Genomic DNA, 18,317 nt, shown 5'->3' with positions numbered 1-18,317 from the left:
CTTTTCTGCCCTGAGTAGTGCACTTACTACTTTTCTTACAGCCCAGACAGACTTTACCAATAAGTAGGGCATCCTGTATGTAGCCTGAGAGCTAAAACTGAGGGCAAAAAAACCCCTCTTTACTGCTAATTAAGCTCATTGCACGGTTATAATTACGGGCCACTCAGATGAGTGTATTCTCTAATCTGGCCTATGTTAGCAGGACAATAAGACACTGCTCAAAGAGACTCACAAAAGAAAATCAATCTGAAACAATTAAATTGAGGGTAAAAACAGGATTTTAAAGTCTATACGTATATACATACACACACACAGAATATATTTATTTTTAAATACTTCACATTTAAGCCTGGAACAGTTATTTTGGTGCCTTGGCTCCACACAGACAAGTTGGAAAGCATGTAAACATATGCATAAATGAGGCCGATAATGTGCTCCTGTTGTGACCTTTGGATCGAGTAAATCAAACAGAAATGCTGTGAGCAGCCAGCACAAAAATCAAACAATTTCACATTGGCTCCACATTGGAATAAATATGTATTCACTCGGGCCGAGCTGAGATCCAGGGAGCATGTCTGACACAGGGTGCTTTGCGCTGATTTATTGACAAAAATATCAAACGCTGAGTGATGGAGGCGCACTGAGAACATGACCTGAGGGGCAATGAGCTGCAAAACAAATAGAAACGTAAAGAACTATCTGCTTTGTGGACAAACTCCGTTATGCTGTGAATTTCTATTCTTGTCTTAATGCGTTGCCTGGCAAATGCATGGGTGATTTTTTTTCTCCATTTTCTCATGACCAAAGCAAGAAAAAATGTGAAAACTAATCAATCCCTCTGGTCACATGTTGAGGCAGGTCCACTGAGTTTACAAAGTATGTAAAATGTTAAATATGTACATTTATCAGCCTTATCATTGTTGTGACTCATGATTTCTCTCTTTTCTGCAATCTTTTTAGGATCTACAGTTCTCTACTTGATGGAAAAGGCAAATTTGACCCTCAACACCACAATATTTGTGTTGTAATCTGAAATAAGACATTTAATTAAAACCACAAGCTGGTTACATCTAGATTGTGATTATAATAAAAGAGAGATCTGAGAAAATACGAGTGTATAGCTGACTCATGATTAACTCAGTAAAATCCCTTTTGAAGGCATATAACATCAGAAATGATCTTTTTAGATTTTTGCCTGTTCTGATCATCCACTGAAATAAGCGAGCATCAAATAATACAAGCATATAATAACCAGAACAAATATTTTTGTATACTTTGCTCAGGACTTTGGTCAATAAATTTAAGTGAGCCTCTATGATTTATCTTCCAGTATTCACACAAGGGAGTCACCTTAATGAATTCCTACCATACTAAAGGTACCATACTAAAGGTACAGACTCATCAAATGTATTTGCGCTGAGGAAATAAATTCAGTGGAATGAACTGTACCCTGGATACACCTTTTTAAAGCACAAAATTTTCCATCTGAATCTTTTTCTAATGAAACCAATTTTAGAAAGTCAGTAAAAACTTCCCTCTAGATTCCAACACTCAACTCAATTCTAAGATAAATCACAAGTCGGGAGTTTGATTGTCAAAAGACTAGTACTGTCGAGTCACTATGTTCAGCAACATATTGCTTTTTTGAAGTTCGTATAGAATGTACTTTTAGATTTACTGGTTAAGCCCAAGAGGTCTAAAAAGAAAACTTGGATGGGTTGGATAAAGTGGAAAGACCAATTTGAGTTATCAAATGAGATGCTGAATTTCTGTTCTTTCATTGTAGTGCTTTTTTTTTTAAAGATATTTTTTGGCTTTTGCCTTTATTCTGACAGGACAGATTAAGTGTGAAAGGCGGGAGAGAGAGGGCCGATGAAATGCAGCAAAGGGCCGAGGCTGGAGTCAAACCCCGTGGCTGCTGAGGTAAGGACTAAGCCTCTGTACATGGGGCACCAGCTCTACCAACTGAACTACAGGGTGCCCTATAGTGCATTTTTTAAAACAGTTATAAATAATACAGTGTCGCACAATAGTGTTTGGCTCAATGATGCAATGATTCTATTTTAAATCAGAGTGTTAGATTAAAATAGCATTTTATCTACTGCTGGGACAGTATAACATACGGATGATAGTATACATTTTTTTAAGTACATCTATACGATGCAGCAGCTATTGGGAAGGGGAAATATTTCAAATTCAAACAATTGCTGAATTTTAGGTGGTAAAAAAACAACAAAAACCAAACTGTGAACTGTTTAATGAAAATTACTCTGGTAATGCTGCAGTTAAAAGAAATATACTCCACAGCTAAAAGAGCATATTTTCCAACTAATGCACTTGAAAATGTCTGCAGGTGGAAAGACCAGATGGTGTGTGACATGGATGCCATAGACACCCTGTCATGCAAGTATGATACGCAAGGGGCTTTCAAGTATCTCCAATGTAAACCTACTCATGCCGATACTTGATGGTGAGAACAACAGATATAGTATAAAGAGCGAGAAAGCCTGTAAAAGGCTCGATGGAGGGGAGTTTTGTGTCCAGTATAAAACTAAAACTCAGTGTTGTTAAGCTAAAAGCTACAAAATGATGTCAGCCACCTGACATATTTACATCATGTCACAATACGCAACAAACGTAGTTATTTAAATCCAAAACCTGATATTTTTTTCTAGAGGAAATTGAATGTTTGAATCCACATATGCAGTTTGTGTCATGAATGCCATTAAAGGTTTTTGTTACGTTTGAAACAATGGTTCCTTGATTTCAAACAGAGACAAAAGCTGCTTGTCTTTTTAACCGATAAAATGGATGGTTGAAAGACTGAAATTATAAACTGCTTTTGTGTCTATCTGAAATCAGGGACCCATTCTTGCAAAAGTTACAAAACAATTAATTAAGCTAATGTCAGCGTCATGATTTGGTTAAAAACATTGTCTCTCAGTCACTTTCTACTTTTTCTAGCTGACTGCTTTTACAGACCAGTACCGTCAAAAGTAGTCCTAAGTATGGACATGACGGCCACTGACATGATATCATGCTGAAAGACTGAGGACAGAGCTGCACGTTCCATGCAAACAGTCTCACTAGCTGAGTAGCCACTGATAAGACAAGGTAATAAAGAAACAGTATTGCTCTTGTAATGCAGTGTAAAGTGCTAATATACAGTAATGTTTGATAAGCAAAAATAACATCATAACAGCATAACCCTGTTTGGCTGCTTAGCATAATCTTTGTTCACATTTTCAAAAATGTACCTTTTTAGAGTGTTTTTCTGTTTGATACACACCTTTACTAAAAGAGAGCCATTTCCCTTCCTAGGAGGCTGTGAGAGAACCTCGGCTTTTTGACTAAATGTTCACAGCTGTCAGAAGCAAGCCACTTGAGGATGGGCAGATGACTTTGCACATACACATTTCACATGGTGTCAGTGATTCTGCTTTGAGCTCCCATTTACAGTCTTGTCATAAGTGTCTATTAATACACAAGCTAATGGCAGATGTGCAACATTCTATCATATTGCATTTATTTGGATGCTGTTTTGCTGTCATGCCAGAATGCCTAATAACATTGAAGAGGCATTACTAAACAAAAATGTTTCTACTCAGTGAACTCAAGAAATAAAACTAGAATTAACGCCCTGCAGTTGTATGCTTCTGCACACCAGTCAAGTTGCACTTAGAGTTTACACCTATATCAGTGAAAACATGGATACTTCACATAAATTTAGAAGATCTAAACAATTAGCACAGGTGGACAACCAAGGTTAATTTCACCAATTCATCCTACCAAATGTCTCACTTTCTGTTTTTGATATATGACAATGAGTAAAGGCCAGAAAAGTGTTTTTTTCAGAACATTATGATGTCAAAGTGAAGTTAAATTTGTTAAACGTAGTAGATCTAAAATGTCGTCACTTATTCTTATATTATTACACTTATATTATTATCACTCTATTAGACATTTGCGTCATTTTTTTGTTATAATAATAATAAATGAATCCCTTAGTTATGGCCAAAAACATATTTTTTGGGTCACAGAGACCTTGATCTCTGAACTTTTACCACCAAATTCAAATCAGTTCAATCTTGAGTCCAAGTGGACATCTGTGTCAAATTTGAGGAAACTACTTCAAGGCCCTCTTGAAATATTGAGTTAATGAAAATGGGACGGACGTTGAGATAGAGTGACCTTAACCTTTGACCACAAAATTATAATCAGTTTATTTTTATGTGGATGTCTGTGCCAAATTTAAAGGAATTCCCTTTAGGTGTTTGTTATGGTTATAATTATATTTCAAGCTCATGAGAATGAGATGGATGCAAGTTCACAATGACCTTCACTTCTGATCTTGGATCACCCAAATCTGATCCGTTCATCCTTGAATTCAAATGAACATTTGTACCAAAGTCGAAGAAATTCCCTCAAGGTGTTCATGAGATAATGTGTTGACAAGAATAAGACAGATGCAAGGTTACACTGACCTCGACCTTTCACCTATGACCACTAAAATCTAATCAGTTGATCCCTGAGTCCAAGTGAATATTTACGCAAAATGAAAAGAAATTCCTTCAGGGCTCCCAGAAGCTCACCTGGTAGAGTGGGTTTCCCATGTACAAAGGCAATGATGTCCTTGTCACAACCTTTGCTTCATGTCATCCCTTCTCTCTCCCCTTTCACAGTTAAACTGTCCTACCAATTAAAGGCAAAATGCCCAAAATAATCTTAAAAAAAAGAAAAAAGAAACAAAGGAAAAATTCCCTCAAGTTCTTGAGTTCTGTTCTCAAGTTATCGCTGTCACAAGAATGGGCCAGACATCCAGACATATGGACAGACACACAACCCAAAAATATAATACCTCTGGCCTTGGCTATCACAGAGTCAGAAAAAAAACTTTCTCTGAAACGACGTTTTGGAGAATAAATACCTACTTTGAAACAGCTACTTGGTCGAAAAGGTACAGCTGTTAGACAAGTCGGACAGACTGAAATCAGACTATTTTATTCTCTTGTCCTCTTTATTTTTAAGTCTCCCTGTGTGGAAAGTTTTTGTAAGGCACTAAAGTTGAACAGACCAAGGAAGCAAGGCTCTCTGAGAAAATTGAGCAATTAAGTTAATTATACAGCTTGAGAATGACAATGCTTCTGATGGCGTTTAACATAAAGTACATGCTTTCAGTTGTGCGTGTGAGAGCCACTGAACAGTGGTTTAAAAGGAAAAAACACCAGGGTAGTGTCTTTCCTTTCCCCATGAGATTACCAAAATGATCCAAAATTATGTCATTAGGCTAAAATAATGATATCAACAGCACAACCTGTAGAGTTTCTATTTGGAGCATCTCTAAGAGGGTCAGATCTGTCTTCAGTCCCACAGCGCTGCGAGTGGAGTCACGCTGGAAAGTGATTTCCACTGATTGTTGACGACTGCTGAACTGTTCTCTGGCTATGGTTTGAGTCTCTTTACCTTTCTGACCTTGCTAGCACTTACCCAGCCCCTGTTTTTCTGAACCAACATCAACATTTACCTCCCCTACTCTTTCATTGAGCATTTAATGAAAGCAGCTCTCATACTGTGCTTGAACTCGGCTGTTATTGTATGTATTAGTCTCCGCTAAGGCCGAGTGCATCAACAAAGACTTTGGATCATGACACGGTGTGGCCTGTCATGTAGCCCGAGGTGGAGTTTCACTCGTGATGTAGTGAGATCGTTTTTCTCTGTGGTTTTCACACAGAGAGCATCCCTACAGGATCTCTGTTCTACATCCAGCCTTGAAGAGCTGTGAAACTGTGGGACACTTTGAAGTTTCAAACAGCTAAATCAGATTGCACTCTTTATCTTGTGCCTTAAAAAAATGATAGAGTCTGGGTCATGGCCTCAGTCTTACATCCAGTAAAAAAAAAAAAAAAAAAAGGCTTCAGACAAAACTACTATATGTCAACAGAAAATCTATTTCTACGTGAAGAATAAGGTGTCTATCCCCAACAAAAAAAAAAAAAAATCACTTTCTTGGCTGTTCTTGCACTGCTGACTTCCAAAGTCCCCTTGAGCAGAGGCATAAATAACAATGAGTCCCAGAAATGAAAATGACCACATGAGCAAACCCTTTAACAGATGCCATCAGTAGCATGAGCAGCGGTGCATACCCTACCTCTTGCTGTCCTTCAGGGGTTCACCCCCTTTCCACCAGGAGATTGCAGCCCTTGGGGAGGCATGGGGGCGACACTCCAGGACCACCTCGCCCCCCCTCTGGATCACCGTGGACTTCTTCACGGGCCGCCGGGTGAAGTCCGGTGGGGAGGCTGAGGAACAGACCCGTGTTAAGGCCATTTGTCTCGCTTTGTGGAGGGTCAGCAGCCGTGCATCAGCAAAAATGTCAAGTGCATCACCGGCAATTACTGAAATTATATTTTACCACCAGACTGGCTTATTGTATGAAAGAATTATGGAAATGAAAGAGGAAGGCTATGGCTCAGTGAGGAGCTACTTCAGCCTCTGATTATTTATTTATTGTCTTCTCTGGATAGAAAACCCTTTCCTTTCACTGACAACAAAATGTACACACAATATGTCTCTACCTTGCCTCCGGTTTAAGTCATTGTAAATAATACAGGCAAAATAAACTGCTTACCTACAACCTTGAGCTCAGCGCTGGCATAAACAGCTCCATGTTCATTCTCTGCCACACACTGATACATCCCAGAGTCCAAAAGACTAATCCTGGATATGGTCAGTCGACCAGATTCCACATGGATCCTCCCCTGCAAACCAAACCAGCTGATCAACGCCTGACATTATTCACTCATTTAATTACAGGTTTTAACCCTCAAAAAACCTGGTTCAACATCAGTTTTATTGTGCTGCGTTTAGACGTCTTTCACAAGCTATTTAACCCTTCGAAACTTTTGATTTCTTTAAAAAACAGGAATCAAAAGGTAATGACCAACTGGGCATGAAATGTCCCACAAATTGCAAGGAATTAGTAAATGTGATGCAGAAAATATTTTAAAAAATAAATAGGGAACAATGTCTAGTAAACTATTTTTATAATCTTTATAAATACATATTGAAATTAAGTAACAAAATAATACATATACATACATACATACATACATACATATATTTTTGATTTCCTGAACTTTTTTTTCAGCTCATTTTCTTTATTTTTTTATTTCTTTTTGCTTATTTATTAGGTAATTTTCTTGTAGCATTCAATTCTAATTTCTTGCTGTTTTCTGTGCCATGTGTTTTTATGTTCCTCATTGCTCATTGCCTTCTCTCAGTGGTTTTGAAATAAATCTAATCAATTTGCTCAGGTTTCAAAGGGTTAAAGGAATAATGCAGCTGCAAAATGACCATTTGTTTGCTTTGGATTACCCTTTCCCTGTAAAGTTTTCAGTTCAGTGTTTGCTGCTACTGATTCATAACTAAATTACTTTGAGACCTTTGCAGTATTGTTTGAGAGAATAGTGCTTTTTTTGTGCGTAAAATCACAGTGAGGTTCTAACTTTTCTGATAAATACCAAAACTGAAAATGGTGTCTTACCTCTGCTGTTAACGTTTGACCGTTCTTTAGCCATTTGTATGTAGGCCTGGGTTTACCAATGGCTTTACATTCCCACTGCAGATTAGCATCTATCGCCATGTGAGCATCTTTCAGCGTCTGGACCCAGTGCAGATGTTCAACATCTGTAAAAAAAAAATAGCACCAATTATGAATATTTATTCACAAAAATGTCAAAGTCATATTGCAGATATGATTAGTTTTACAAATATCTGTTTAATATAACAGCATATTAGGGTAACAGTAGGTAAAATAAACAGAAAAATATAGCCTGGGGAGGGGAGTTATATTCCAAGAAACAACTCTGAAACAACTGAATTAAGAAGATTAAAATCATATATTTACAAGAAAATAAACCCAGATATTTTCTGATATAAGCAAGCAAAGGACTTTCACCTGAGAGATGGGGGTTTATGTCGCATGTGAGTCAACATTTAATATCTTTAACATGGTGGATTTAGAATTTTCAGTTTTTAGGATGTAAAAAACTGCTGAATACAGCAACCTGACTTTCTGGCAGTACATTTTGCTATTTTTTCTTCTTTCTTAAATTTACTGATAAAATCTCATTCAGATTTTTTATTTGTACTTCCCACTTTAATCTTCATATTTACAATTTTGCTTGGAATATTGCCTTCCCCTTCCCCAGCTCCATATTTATCTATTTATTTTACCTATAATGGACCTCATACTCCAATGTTGATTCAAGCTTAAGTTGGTTGCCCATAAAAAATAACTGTCATATTTGCTGAAACGTTTACTATATTATGTGAGAAGCACAAGAAAGAAAATAGTCTGTGAAAAAAAAACAAGTCCTTTCTCCTCTTCCTGCTGCCTCTAAGGGCTTTCAAAAACAACTAAGCAGAGCCAAGGAGTCACTAAGGCAGCTGTCAATCACGTCATTCATTGTTTGTGTGTAGTAAAACTGTCATATTAGGCAGCGCTGATCAATTATAAATCAAGTTTCTGTTACTGCATTGACACATGCTTAATGTGAAGATAATCCTGATCTTATCTTGACTGCTGGTGATTTCAGGTCAGATTGACATACATGAAAGGCCATGGCAAATTTCCACTGCTTGTTTCATTCAATTTGTGCTTGCAATCTGCGTGTAATTAGCTCCTTATTCAGTGGGGCAACAGCTCATCATGTAGTCCATGCCTGGGACTGACCTGCAGGCACACTGAACAGTAGGTGCCGTTCATGGATTGCACAAAGTTTTGAGCGAAAATGAAAATGTTTTGGCTGCAAATACTAAAATGAAAGAGCAAGACTCCAAATTCAATGTATTCAATGAATTTAGGTTGTAGTTCAACTCAACTACTGTATGTACTACTATTAAATGACAATATATCCTGAACTTGAGAGTTAGGCATAAGGGAAAGGAGATTTGCTGATATCTGATATCTCATTGCAACACTTATAGGAGTGACGCCAAGTTAACACTATAAATATCTTAACAATTTAGAAAAGTATTTCACACTTAAGTGATCATCAAGTTCTAATTTAACAAGTACAAAACCATAAATGCCATCCTTGTTTCATAATTTTAAATATTCTTAGACATCATTTATTGTCTATTTCTTTCCTGTTTTTCTTTCTAAGCATCGACTTTAGTCATGCTGCATTTATTAATTGATTGTCTTTGGACAGCTAAATTAAAAGCTAAATTGTGATATCATGAAAAACCTGAATACACAATCAGCCATGGCGAACTTTTTGAGCTGGAAGTGACCATATTGGTGTGTTTATTATTATGGTCCTGTAATAATGCTAAGATTTTGCTGGCAAATAAATAGGCTCAAAAACATTAAAACAAGATACAATTACCAGAAAGACTAAAAATCTAGAGTTTTTTTAGTATATAGGTAATAAGAATTTTTTAGGCAATCATAATGCTACAATCAACTTTCATGAGCTGAAAACTAACTGAATTAGTGACAGCGAGGCCTATATTCTGTAAACTGGGGCTTATGCGCTGGTTATGTTACCTAACCAATGTTGCTGTTGTCGTAGCAACTTGTCAATGGAAAGAGTGGCCATCGTAGATTAAGACATGAAATTCTCTTCATCTTGTGTTAACTACAGATCTTATTTCAAGCTTCTAGCCATATAGCCACCTAGCTATAATGCTACTTTTTTCCCGTGTTTAGGCTAATTATTGGAGCACTCTATTACTTAAAGTGGCCACATCCATACTTATGCATACCTTGAAGCCTAAATAACACTGAAACATGTAGGTAATACAAATTCACCCTCTATACAGTTGCCATGAACAGGAAAACAAGCTATGAAGACCAAACCCACTTTTTTATACCAGGCTTTAAAGTTAAAAGTTTATTTGTTCTGTAACGTTGGGCATTTTAACATGGGGGTGTTTGGGGACTGACTTGCTCTTGGAGCCAGCCTCAAGTGGCCATTAGCAAAACTGCAGTTTTTGGCATTTTTGTGATGAACTCATTTTTCAGTTGCCACTTTATCTCAACACACTGTTTTTGCAAAATCAATCAATATCAATTGTGCAGTACCTCTTATCTGTTGGCAAAGTTTTCAGTCAAGTTAGAATAGGCTTAGCAACACTGCTCAGTTTACATATTTATTTTTTTTGTATATCTGGAAATACCTGAGAGAATTACCTCCAAAAAACAGCTAAGGAGACTGCTAATGAGGCAAAAACAGATATAAGGAGATTCTGACTCATACAGGGATTTATAGTTTATGGGAAGAACTTGTTGGGGACGTGCATTGTTCTATAATGTACTTGTAGACTAGTTTTGGACATTTGATTGCAGTGTTTATGGTATGGTAATAGTGATTACTTTACAGCTTAGTACTGTGTTGTCTTTTGTTTCTGTCTTTTATGTAAAAGCATGTATTTATAAAGTATATACACATGTATGTCATATTAATATACCCATGCAGTATTACTTTTACTCCTTTTGATTAACATAATCACATCAAATTGTTGTTCTTTTTTTCTATGGAGCCCAGGAAGGGTAGCTGTTGCCCTGGTAACAGCTGAGGGGATCGAAATAAATACAAAAAAAAAGAAAAATAAAAATCAATCTTGGTATAATTATGGACTCTGAGCAAACTTTGAAAGCCACATCAAATCAATAATCAAGTCTGCATACTATCATAGTGAGATTGGTAGGATTCACGTACATGCAGGCTAAAGCTTTTAACTTTCTCCTCTTGGATCTCCTGAAACAAACTCGACTTCAGCTCATTCACTCCTAACAAAGACAAACCAAACTGAACACATCACACAAATTCTCAGATGTCTGCACAGGCTTCCAGTGAGTCATAAAATAGTCTGAATCACTGTTGCTTGTCTATAAATCTCTCAATCGTTTAGGACCTTGATACATCTCTGACTGTCTTTTACCAAATGAGGCCTCTCTGCCTCTCTGGTCTTTGAGCAGAATCCAAATTAAACATGGAGAAGCAACATTTACTTACTCTGCACCACAGAACTGGAACTAACTTCCTCAAGATTTCTGATTGGGCCCAACTTTTAATACTACCCTTAAATTCAGCCTCTTTTATGTTCTCCCCCGCCTTTGACTGAACCTTCGGCCCTAATTATTTTCCACCTTGCACTTAAATTTGTTGCTGTTTTTTTACATTTTTAATTTCTTTGAAAGGGTTTCTATCTTTTGAATTGGTGTGTTAATGGTTTAAATGACTTATCTCCTTTTGAATAGATAATGTAAATCACTTTGAATTGCATTTGTGTATGAAATGTGCTAGACAAATAAACCTGCCTTGGTGTGCCGTACTACAGCTTTGTGTCTACAATCACTTATGCCTTCATAGTTGGCAATGCTGACCTGGAAGGAACTGGAAGGCTTAGAATCAAATCAGCAAGTGAAAAAGTTCTGCATAAAATTAAAAATGTACAGACGAGTATCCATCTTTTCCATTTGTACATCAAAACAGACAGCAGACAGGAATAGTGGACACTCTCTTATCTCTCTATAGGAGACAGTTGTGAACACTCACTGATGTAGACAGTGACTAATTTCAAAGCCTGCAGTTTGACAGCCAGTTTCTTTTGATTCTTTGGAGGTGGTAGACCTATCTTGACATATGAGTAATCTCATTTTCTACCTCAAGCCACAGCTTTAAAGAAATGTCCAGTATAGGGAGATCTTTAATGTCACTATCACAGAAAAAGTGCAGACAGTGGGCCTTGTGCGGGAAGCAATATATGAATAAAATGTTCTCTGTGTTTGAATCCACAATTTGTTCTTATTCTGTTAGTACTGGGATTCGTCAATGTTTTCTTATTTTTGCTCTTTTCTCAGGTAAGAGAATTAATTTGAGGGACAAAAGAAATGCATTAATATCATACAATGAATTTCAGATTTTTATATGTTTTTGAGTAATTACAATGATTGAATTTTAAATGTGTGGGCTAAAGAAATACCATTGGTCCACTGACCCTAATTACCAACACATGGTTGTATACCTCTGCGCAAATTGCACTTAATAGTTTACATCCATGTCTGTAAAAACATGGATGCTTCTCATGCAGAAGATCTCTACAATCAGCACAGTTTCAAGGTGGACACCCAAGATTAGTGTCACCAATTTAGTATCTAACCAAATGTCTGAGTTATGATGTTGAGTAATGGCCAGGAATGTGTTTTTCCAGAAAATTATGATGTCAGAGTCGACCATTGACCTCTTTGATATAAAATTTCAGAACATCATCATTATATCCAATTAGACATTTGTGTGAAATTTGAGCAAATGAATTATGGAGTTACGGCCAAAAACATGTTTTATGAGGTCACCGTGACCTTGAACTTTGACCACCAGATTCTAATCAGTTCATCTTTGAGTCCAAGTGGATGTTTGTGTCAAATTTGAAGAAATTCCATCAAGATGTTCCCTTCCACAAGAATGAGACAAATGCAAAGTCACCGTGAACACCAAAATCTAATTGGTTCATTGCTGAGTCCACTCGAATGTTTTTACCAAATTTGAAGAACTATGAATAGACTGATCAAATATGAATATACTTGAGTACTTAATCTCATGCCACTTTCTACTTCTGTTCCACCTCACTTCAAAGGGAAACTATGTTCAGTTTACTCAACTACAATTATTTGAAAACGTTAGCTACTAGTTACTTTACAATTTTTTGCACACAAACCATATGAAATTATACAAGTGCAGCTGAGATGATAAGTTGATTGATTGTAAAATTCAGGGGCAATTATTTAGATAATCATAAATAATTTTTTGTGAGGCACTCTATGTCTAACTGCTATTCTATGTTTACGTGGATTTTGGGACCCTTTTTGAGTCATATTAAAGGCCAGGCTATCTACAAGTGCATTTATGCATGTTACAAAAGATTACATCTTGCAGGGATAATGTTTATAGTCATTCTCACATCTTCAACCCAGCACAATAATGAAAAATAAAGTGAAACTGTAACAGCGCAGTAGTATAATCACAAAAAAGCACTTCACAGTCTCATATTGTGACGCAGTTAATTTCATTTCCACTGGGTGTCACCGTGTGTCTGTGACAGCCAATCACATCTATCAAAATAATGTATCATATCTAGCAACAGCGTCAACCGCACCTCCTCACTGAGTTGCTTCGAGACCTTTCCTAAATCACTCCTAAGCTAGGACTCCTTTGTGAATACACCCCCTGGAGTTGAAATTTAAGAGAAAATATGAGAAAAAAGTAAAAGCACGCTGCTGCATGAGGCCTAATGAGCACAAATTACCTCCACATTATTCTGGCATTCTGAGGCTATTTCACACTGAGAAAATAACTCAACCATTTTAGATAATAGTAAAGCACTTAAGATAATTTTCCAACAAATATAATATATCTGGATATTAACTAGTACTGATTAAGATGCAAAACATTAGCAGTCATCTCCATGAAACAGGAAGCAAAAGTATACGAGGCTCTTACTGTGGAATACAAGTTGCCCTCTGGCAACATTTCGTCCTCTGCTGTTTTCAGCTACACACTCGTATACGCCGGCATCCTCCGGGCGAAAATATGGAATTTCCAGAACCCCACTGGAGTGGTTGATTTTTATCTTGCCAGGGAGTGGGTTTCCATCAGCTCTTCTCCATGAGATGGAAGGCACAGGGCTGCAGAGGTCACATACAAAAGGTCACGCTGGCCACATGCTCCTGCTCACTCTGTCCAGAAGGACTGCGGCCGGGATTGTTTGTTGTAACAGAGTGTGTCTGGCCGCTTCATAAATTTGACAATGCAATGTGATGGGCAGAGCTGCACTGTGCTAATGTTTCTGACACTTACTTTCCTAAGGCAAAGCACTCCAGCTTCACTGATGATCCTTTAGAGACTTGAAGGGTTTCGGGAAACTGAACCTCAATCTTTGGCTCGTATTCACCCATCACTGCTGCATTGGGGATAAAAGCAAATCACATCAGTCAAAACACAAAACATGGACATGCAGTTTTCCTGTAATTCGTATTGGATGTAAGAGCCGTGGTGCGGATGACACTGGCAGAGATCGAGTGCGTGTTGACGGCGTATACAACAGCATTTGGCTTAGCGGATGGATGAGTTTGGATTACATATCTGCCTCAGCTCCAATCTGAAGTGGTACACATAAATGGTCCTGATGGGGTTTAGTATGTGTGGCAAGCTCCTTGCTGTGTGTGTGCCTGCATGCATATTTGCCAGCTACATTTCTGGTTATGTAAATGTGTGCCTTCATGCAGATAGAGAGGTTTTCTCGAATACATAACCCTGTATAGTTCAGAAGCTTTGGGATGGTGCAAAGAATAAAAGAAAAACAATCCTCGCTCATAAGCAAAAGCAAAAACAGTGTCATGCTCAAGACAAGCGATTTATCTCCCAGGCTCGCCCTCCCTCCGACAGCACGTGTCAGTTCATTGCGCAAGATAACCAGGAGGCAGCGGAGGCGAACTGAGGATGCTTACCGTCCCTCCGCACCACCACAGGGGTTGGAGAGCTGAACACGGTGGTGTTGGTCATCATGTTTCTCACCGCACACGTGTAGTTCCCCACATCCGAGGCTTCAACTTTGGCTATGTACAAGTTGCCTGTCCTCTGAGAGATGAAACGACGGGCGTCTTGTTGCAGGAAACTCCGCTGTCCGTTGAAAACCCAAGAATATTTGATCTCTGAAAACAAAAGAGAATATGTAACTCCAAGTACTGCCTTGTGGTTGTGTGCCTCGACAAATCTGTCATGTTGCACTCACAGTTTACATCCATGTCTGTGCAAACATGGATGCTTCACACACATCTTCCCCCCATCAGTACACAAGATCTATACAATCAGCACAGTTTCAAGGTGGACACCCAAATTTAATGTCACCAATTCACTATCTGACCAAATGTTTCCACTTCTGTTTCTGAGTTATGGCACTGAGTAAAGGCCAGCAGCTGACCTTTGACCATTTGGAGATAAAATGTCATCACTTTAATATTTATCCTTTTAGGCAGTGTTTGAAATGTTGTCATAATTAGCATATTTATGGCCAAACACATGTTTTGTCAGGTCACAGTGACCTTGGCCTTTGAACTTCAACCAGTCCAAGTGGACGTTTGTGGCAAATTTGAGAAAATTCCCTCATGGCCTTCTTGAGATTTTGTGTTCACAAAATGAGATGGACAAAGTCACAGAGATCTTGACCTTTGACCTTCAACCACCAAATTCTACTCAGTTCAACCTTGACTCAAAGTGGATGTTTGTGCCAAATATGAAGAGATTCCCTCAAGACGTTTTTGAGATATTGCATTCATGAGAATGGGACGGATGGATGGACGAACAACCTGAAAACATAATACCTCTGGCTTCGGCTATCACTGCTGCAGAGGCATAACAAAAAACAAAAACACCATCCAGTCATATTCCCAAAATAACTGCAAGACCTGCAGTACATATTCAGTATGGGAAGATATATTGCTATAAATAAATTATGAGATAATCTATTTCTCTGCCAAAAACATAAGATGACCTCAAAGGATGAGGCTGGTGATATTTTATATTTTTCTTTATGCCAACAAATCCCATGAAAAAAAACAAAATCAACATGAATTGATTGCACAATATTGTCCATGTAGTTAAAGCCTGCCTATTTAAAGGCCTCACTAGATGGCAGTTAGATAGCTTCTTTAGTTAGTGCTTCATTAAAATGTTACACCGCCAACTACTGGCCTGGCATGCATACTACAGCGTTTTCAATTGTTTTTGTGGATCCGTGTATACCAGGATTGTTTACACAATTATATCATATGAACACAGTTTTACTAAAAGAGTAAAAGGAAAGACCTTTTCACCTCAGTAGGCTTGCTGTCGTCTAAACATGGCCTTAATCTCAGTTTGCGAGGCATACATTTGAATGTCAGATTTTAGGGAAATGCACAGACATTGACCCGCTCTAGTAACAAACAGAAACAAGCACATTCTTGATAATAGGGTACTTTAAACAGAATATGTGAGCAGGGTTATTATTACAAAATATAAAGGATTAAATTGTTCAGGCTTGATTTGATCCCTCAAAAGTAGGTGTGGCTTTGTGAAATTGGCTGGATATGTCGCTTTAAAGAGGAACATTTGAGCCAACTGACAACCAAACCCACACTTCAGCCCCATGACATCATTTTGCCAACTACTACAAACCACAAAATATAAGTACATCGTGTGCAGGGTTAGCCTGTTTATGCATTTACTCCTAAGGATAGGATGAGTCATCAAAATGATTTTATGTATAACAGAATACATAAATCAGCAGCACTGTTGCACTGGGTGGCTTGGCATCTTTTATTACACTTGACATTGGAGCTGTTTTTTGGGCACTGCAGTAAATGTGAGTCAATCACACATAAACCATTCTGCTTCCACAGACACTCACATGACCACAAATGTGTATCAGTCCATATCTATTGAATACAACAAATGTACCACTTTCTTTTGAGATTTATTATAGTGCCCAGTGGTTTATAAAAAAATATTTCATTTTCAAAAAATTGAATTTTGTAGTTTCCAAAGCTTTTTGTCTTCAGAAGGACTGAATTGGCTTGGGACTGAGTGCCACAGACTGAGTCGGGAAGTCAGTAAGTATTGAGAGATGTACTAAGGTTGAGTTCAGACAGACTGTGTGAAATAATGCAGCCCCCTCATTCTTTTGAATTAGCCTGCTGTGTTGCTCTGCAGGGGTGTTGACACTGAGGGCTCCAGCAAAAGGATGCAGGGTCGTCCTGTTAAGAAGCATAACCTCGCTCAACATCCTCCCGCAGTCAGATGTATGTGCTATCATACATTCACAGCAACGTTCTCTAAAATTCCTCTCAAATTTTCTGTTTAGAGAAAATATAAGAGAAGTCAACTCCAGATGCACCAAGCCTTCTTAACCATCTAAATTTGCGCTTACCCTTGAAGGTAATTGTAAGTCACCTATTAGCACAGGTAACACACCCTTAACACTACTATATAAAGACAGGTGTTGTGATGTGTGCAAACACTCTGGCACATGGCCAAGACTGAAGAGATGACACCAAAAAAGGGTGTTACAAGAAGAAGTGCAGTAGTGAAAATGACACAAGTTTATTGTTGATTGAAATAAAAATAAATGTGAAAGACAGGGAAACTCAATCAAATTAAAAGGAAGAGCAGCAGGTCCTCATACATACAGAATAAATGACGAGCTGGAACCATGGGATGTTTTTTTTTAGCATGAAAAATGATTTACAGAATTATAAAAAATAGTTGCCAGCAAATTTTCTATTTAATCAACCGATTGCTTCAGCTGCACTTGTATATTTTCATATTGTTTGTGTGCAATTTGTAAAGCATTTGTCTAATAGCAGTAGTTCAGTATAAAGTGTAACATTTACCTCTGAAATTTAGTGGAGTAGAGGTTGAAAGTGTAAATGTGCTTACTTACATTCCAACTCTGGTCAGCAACTAAAATTAAAATAACTGGGATCAATGCACAAAGTATAGTTGTATTTCTTCTACCCTGACATTTATAATCCATTTACTTCTAAAAGATAATGTTAATTTGATTAAATCATTAAATTTTTCCTTGCGCTGGGCAACAATTTGTGGTCTGTGAAAACAAGATATTTTTCCCTTATCTTGGTACAGGTGCTCGCTACCTTTTTTTTATTTTTTTCTTACCTAAGAGAAGAGTCAAAACAAGAAAACCCATAAGTCAATGGGCATGAACAAAATAAGAACAAATCGTGGATACCAACAAAAACATGAGAAAATATGTGTGTATATTGTTTCTTGCATGAGGCCCATTGAATCGCAGTAAAAATCAGTGAAATTTGATGTTAGCAGATCACACGTGAGCTTTTTAGTTCCTATATTCTTCCTTTATAGTAGTCTATATTATAGATTTGATGGCATGCATCTATTTCAGTCCTTCTCTAACGCTTGTCACAAACAACAATGAGGAGGATTAAAGTCAAAATAAAGAATGAAAAGGAATGATAGGAATGTCAATGTGGCAGTGTAAAACACAGACACAGCAGGGGGGAGACGGTCGGGGCAAAGATGTCTGCAGGGACCGCATTGTGAACTTGGCTGTTAGTGCAGCCCTCCTGTATCAGACACATGACATTCTGCAGTCAGCCCTTTTGACTGGGCAGACGGTTAAAAAGTCCCACTCGCTTCCTTGAGGGAAAACAGTGAATTAAAATCATTACAGGGGAAAGTCAGGGCAGAAACTGACAGACCTTTCATGATTAGGGACTATCAGAGAGTGGG

At 37.8% G+C, this 18,317-nt stretch overlaps 1 protein-coding gene across 1 annotated transcript in view; it reads right to left on the bottom strand.

The window, feature by feature from the left end:
* The window catches only part of LOC121950051 (contactin-4), a 58,373-nt gene that overhangs the window by 28,721 nt on the left and 11,335 nt on the right, over window positions 1-18,317 (bottom strand). The window contains 6 exon segments of the mRNA XM_042495970.1: window positions 6,149-6,299; window positions 6,629-6,758; window positions 7,544-7,686; window positions 13,509-13,693; window positions 13,866-13,968; window positions 14,516-14,719. Of these exon segments, the coding sequence (XP_042351904.1) occupies window positions 6,149-6,299; window positions 6,629-6,758; window positions 7,544-7,686; window positions 13,509-13,693; window positions 13,866-13,968; window positions 14,516-14,719 (916 nt within the window).

The sequence above is a fragment of the Plectropomus leopardus genome, chromosome 2 (genome assembly GCF_008729295.1).
Source record: "Plectropomus leopardus isolate mb chromosome 2, YSFRI_Pleo_2.0, whole genome shotgun sequence".
Classification (NCBI taxonomy): Eukaryota; Metazoa; Chordata; class Actinopteri; order Perciformes; family Serranidae; genus Plectropomus; species Plectropomus leopardus.
Note: the sequence above shows the minus strand (reverse complement) of the source record. Positions and strands in the feature narration are given on the sequence as shown.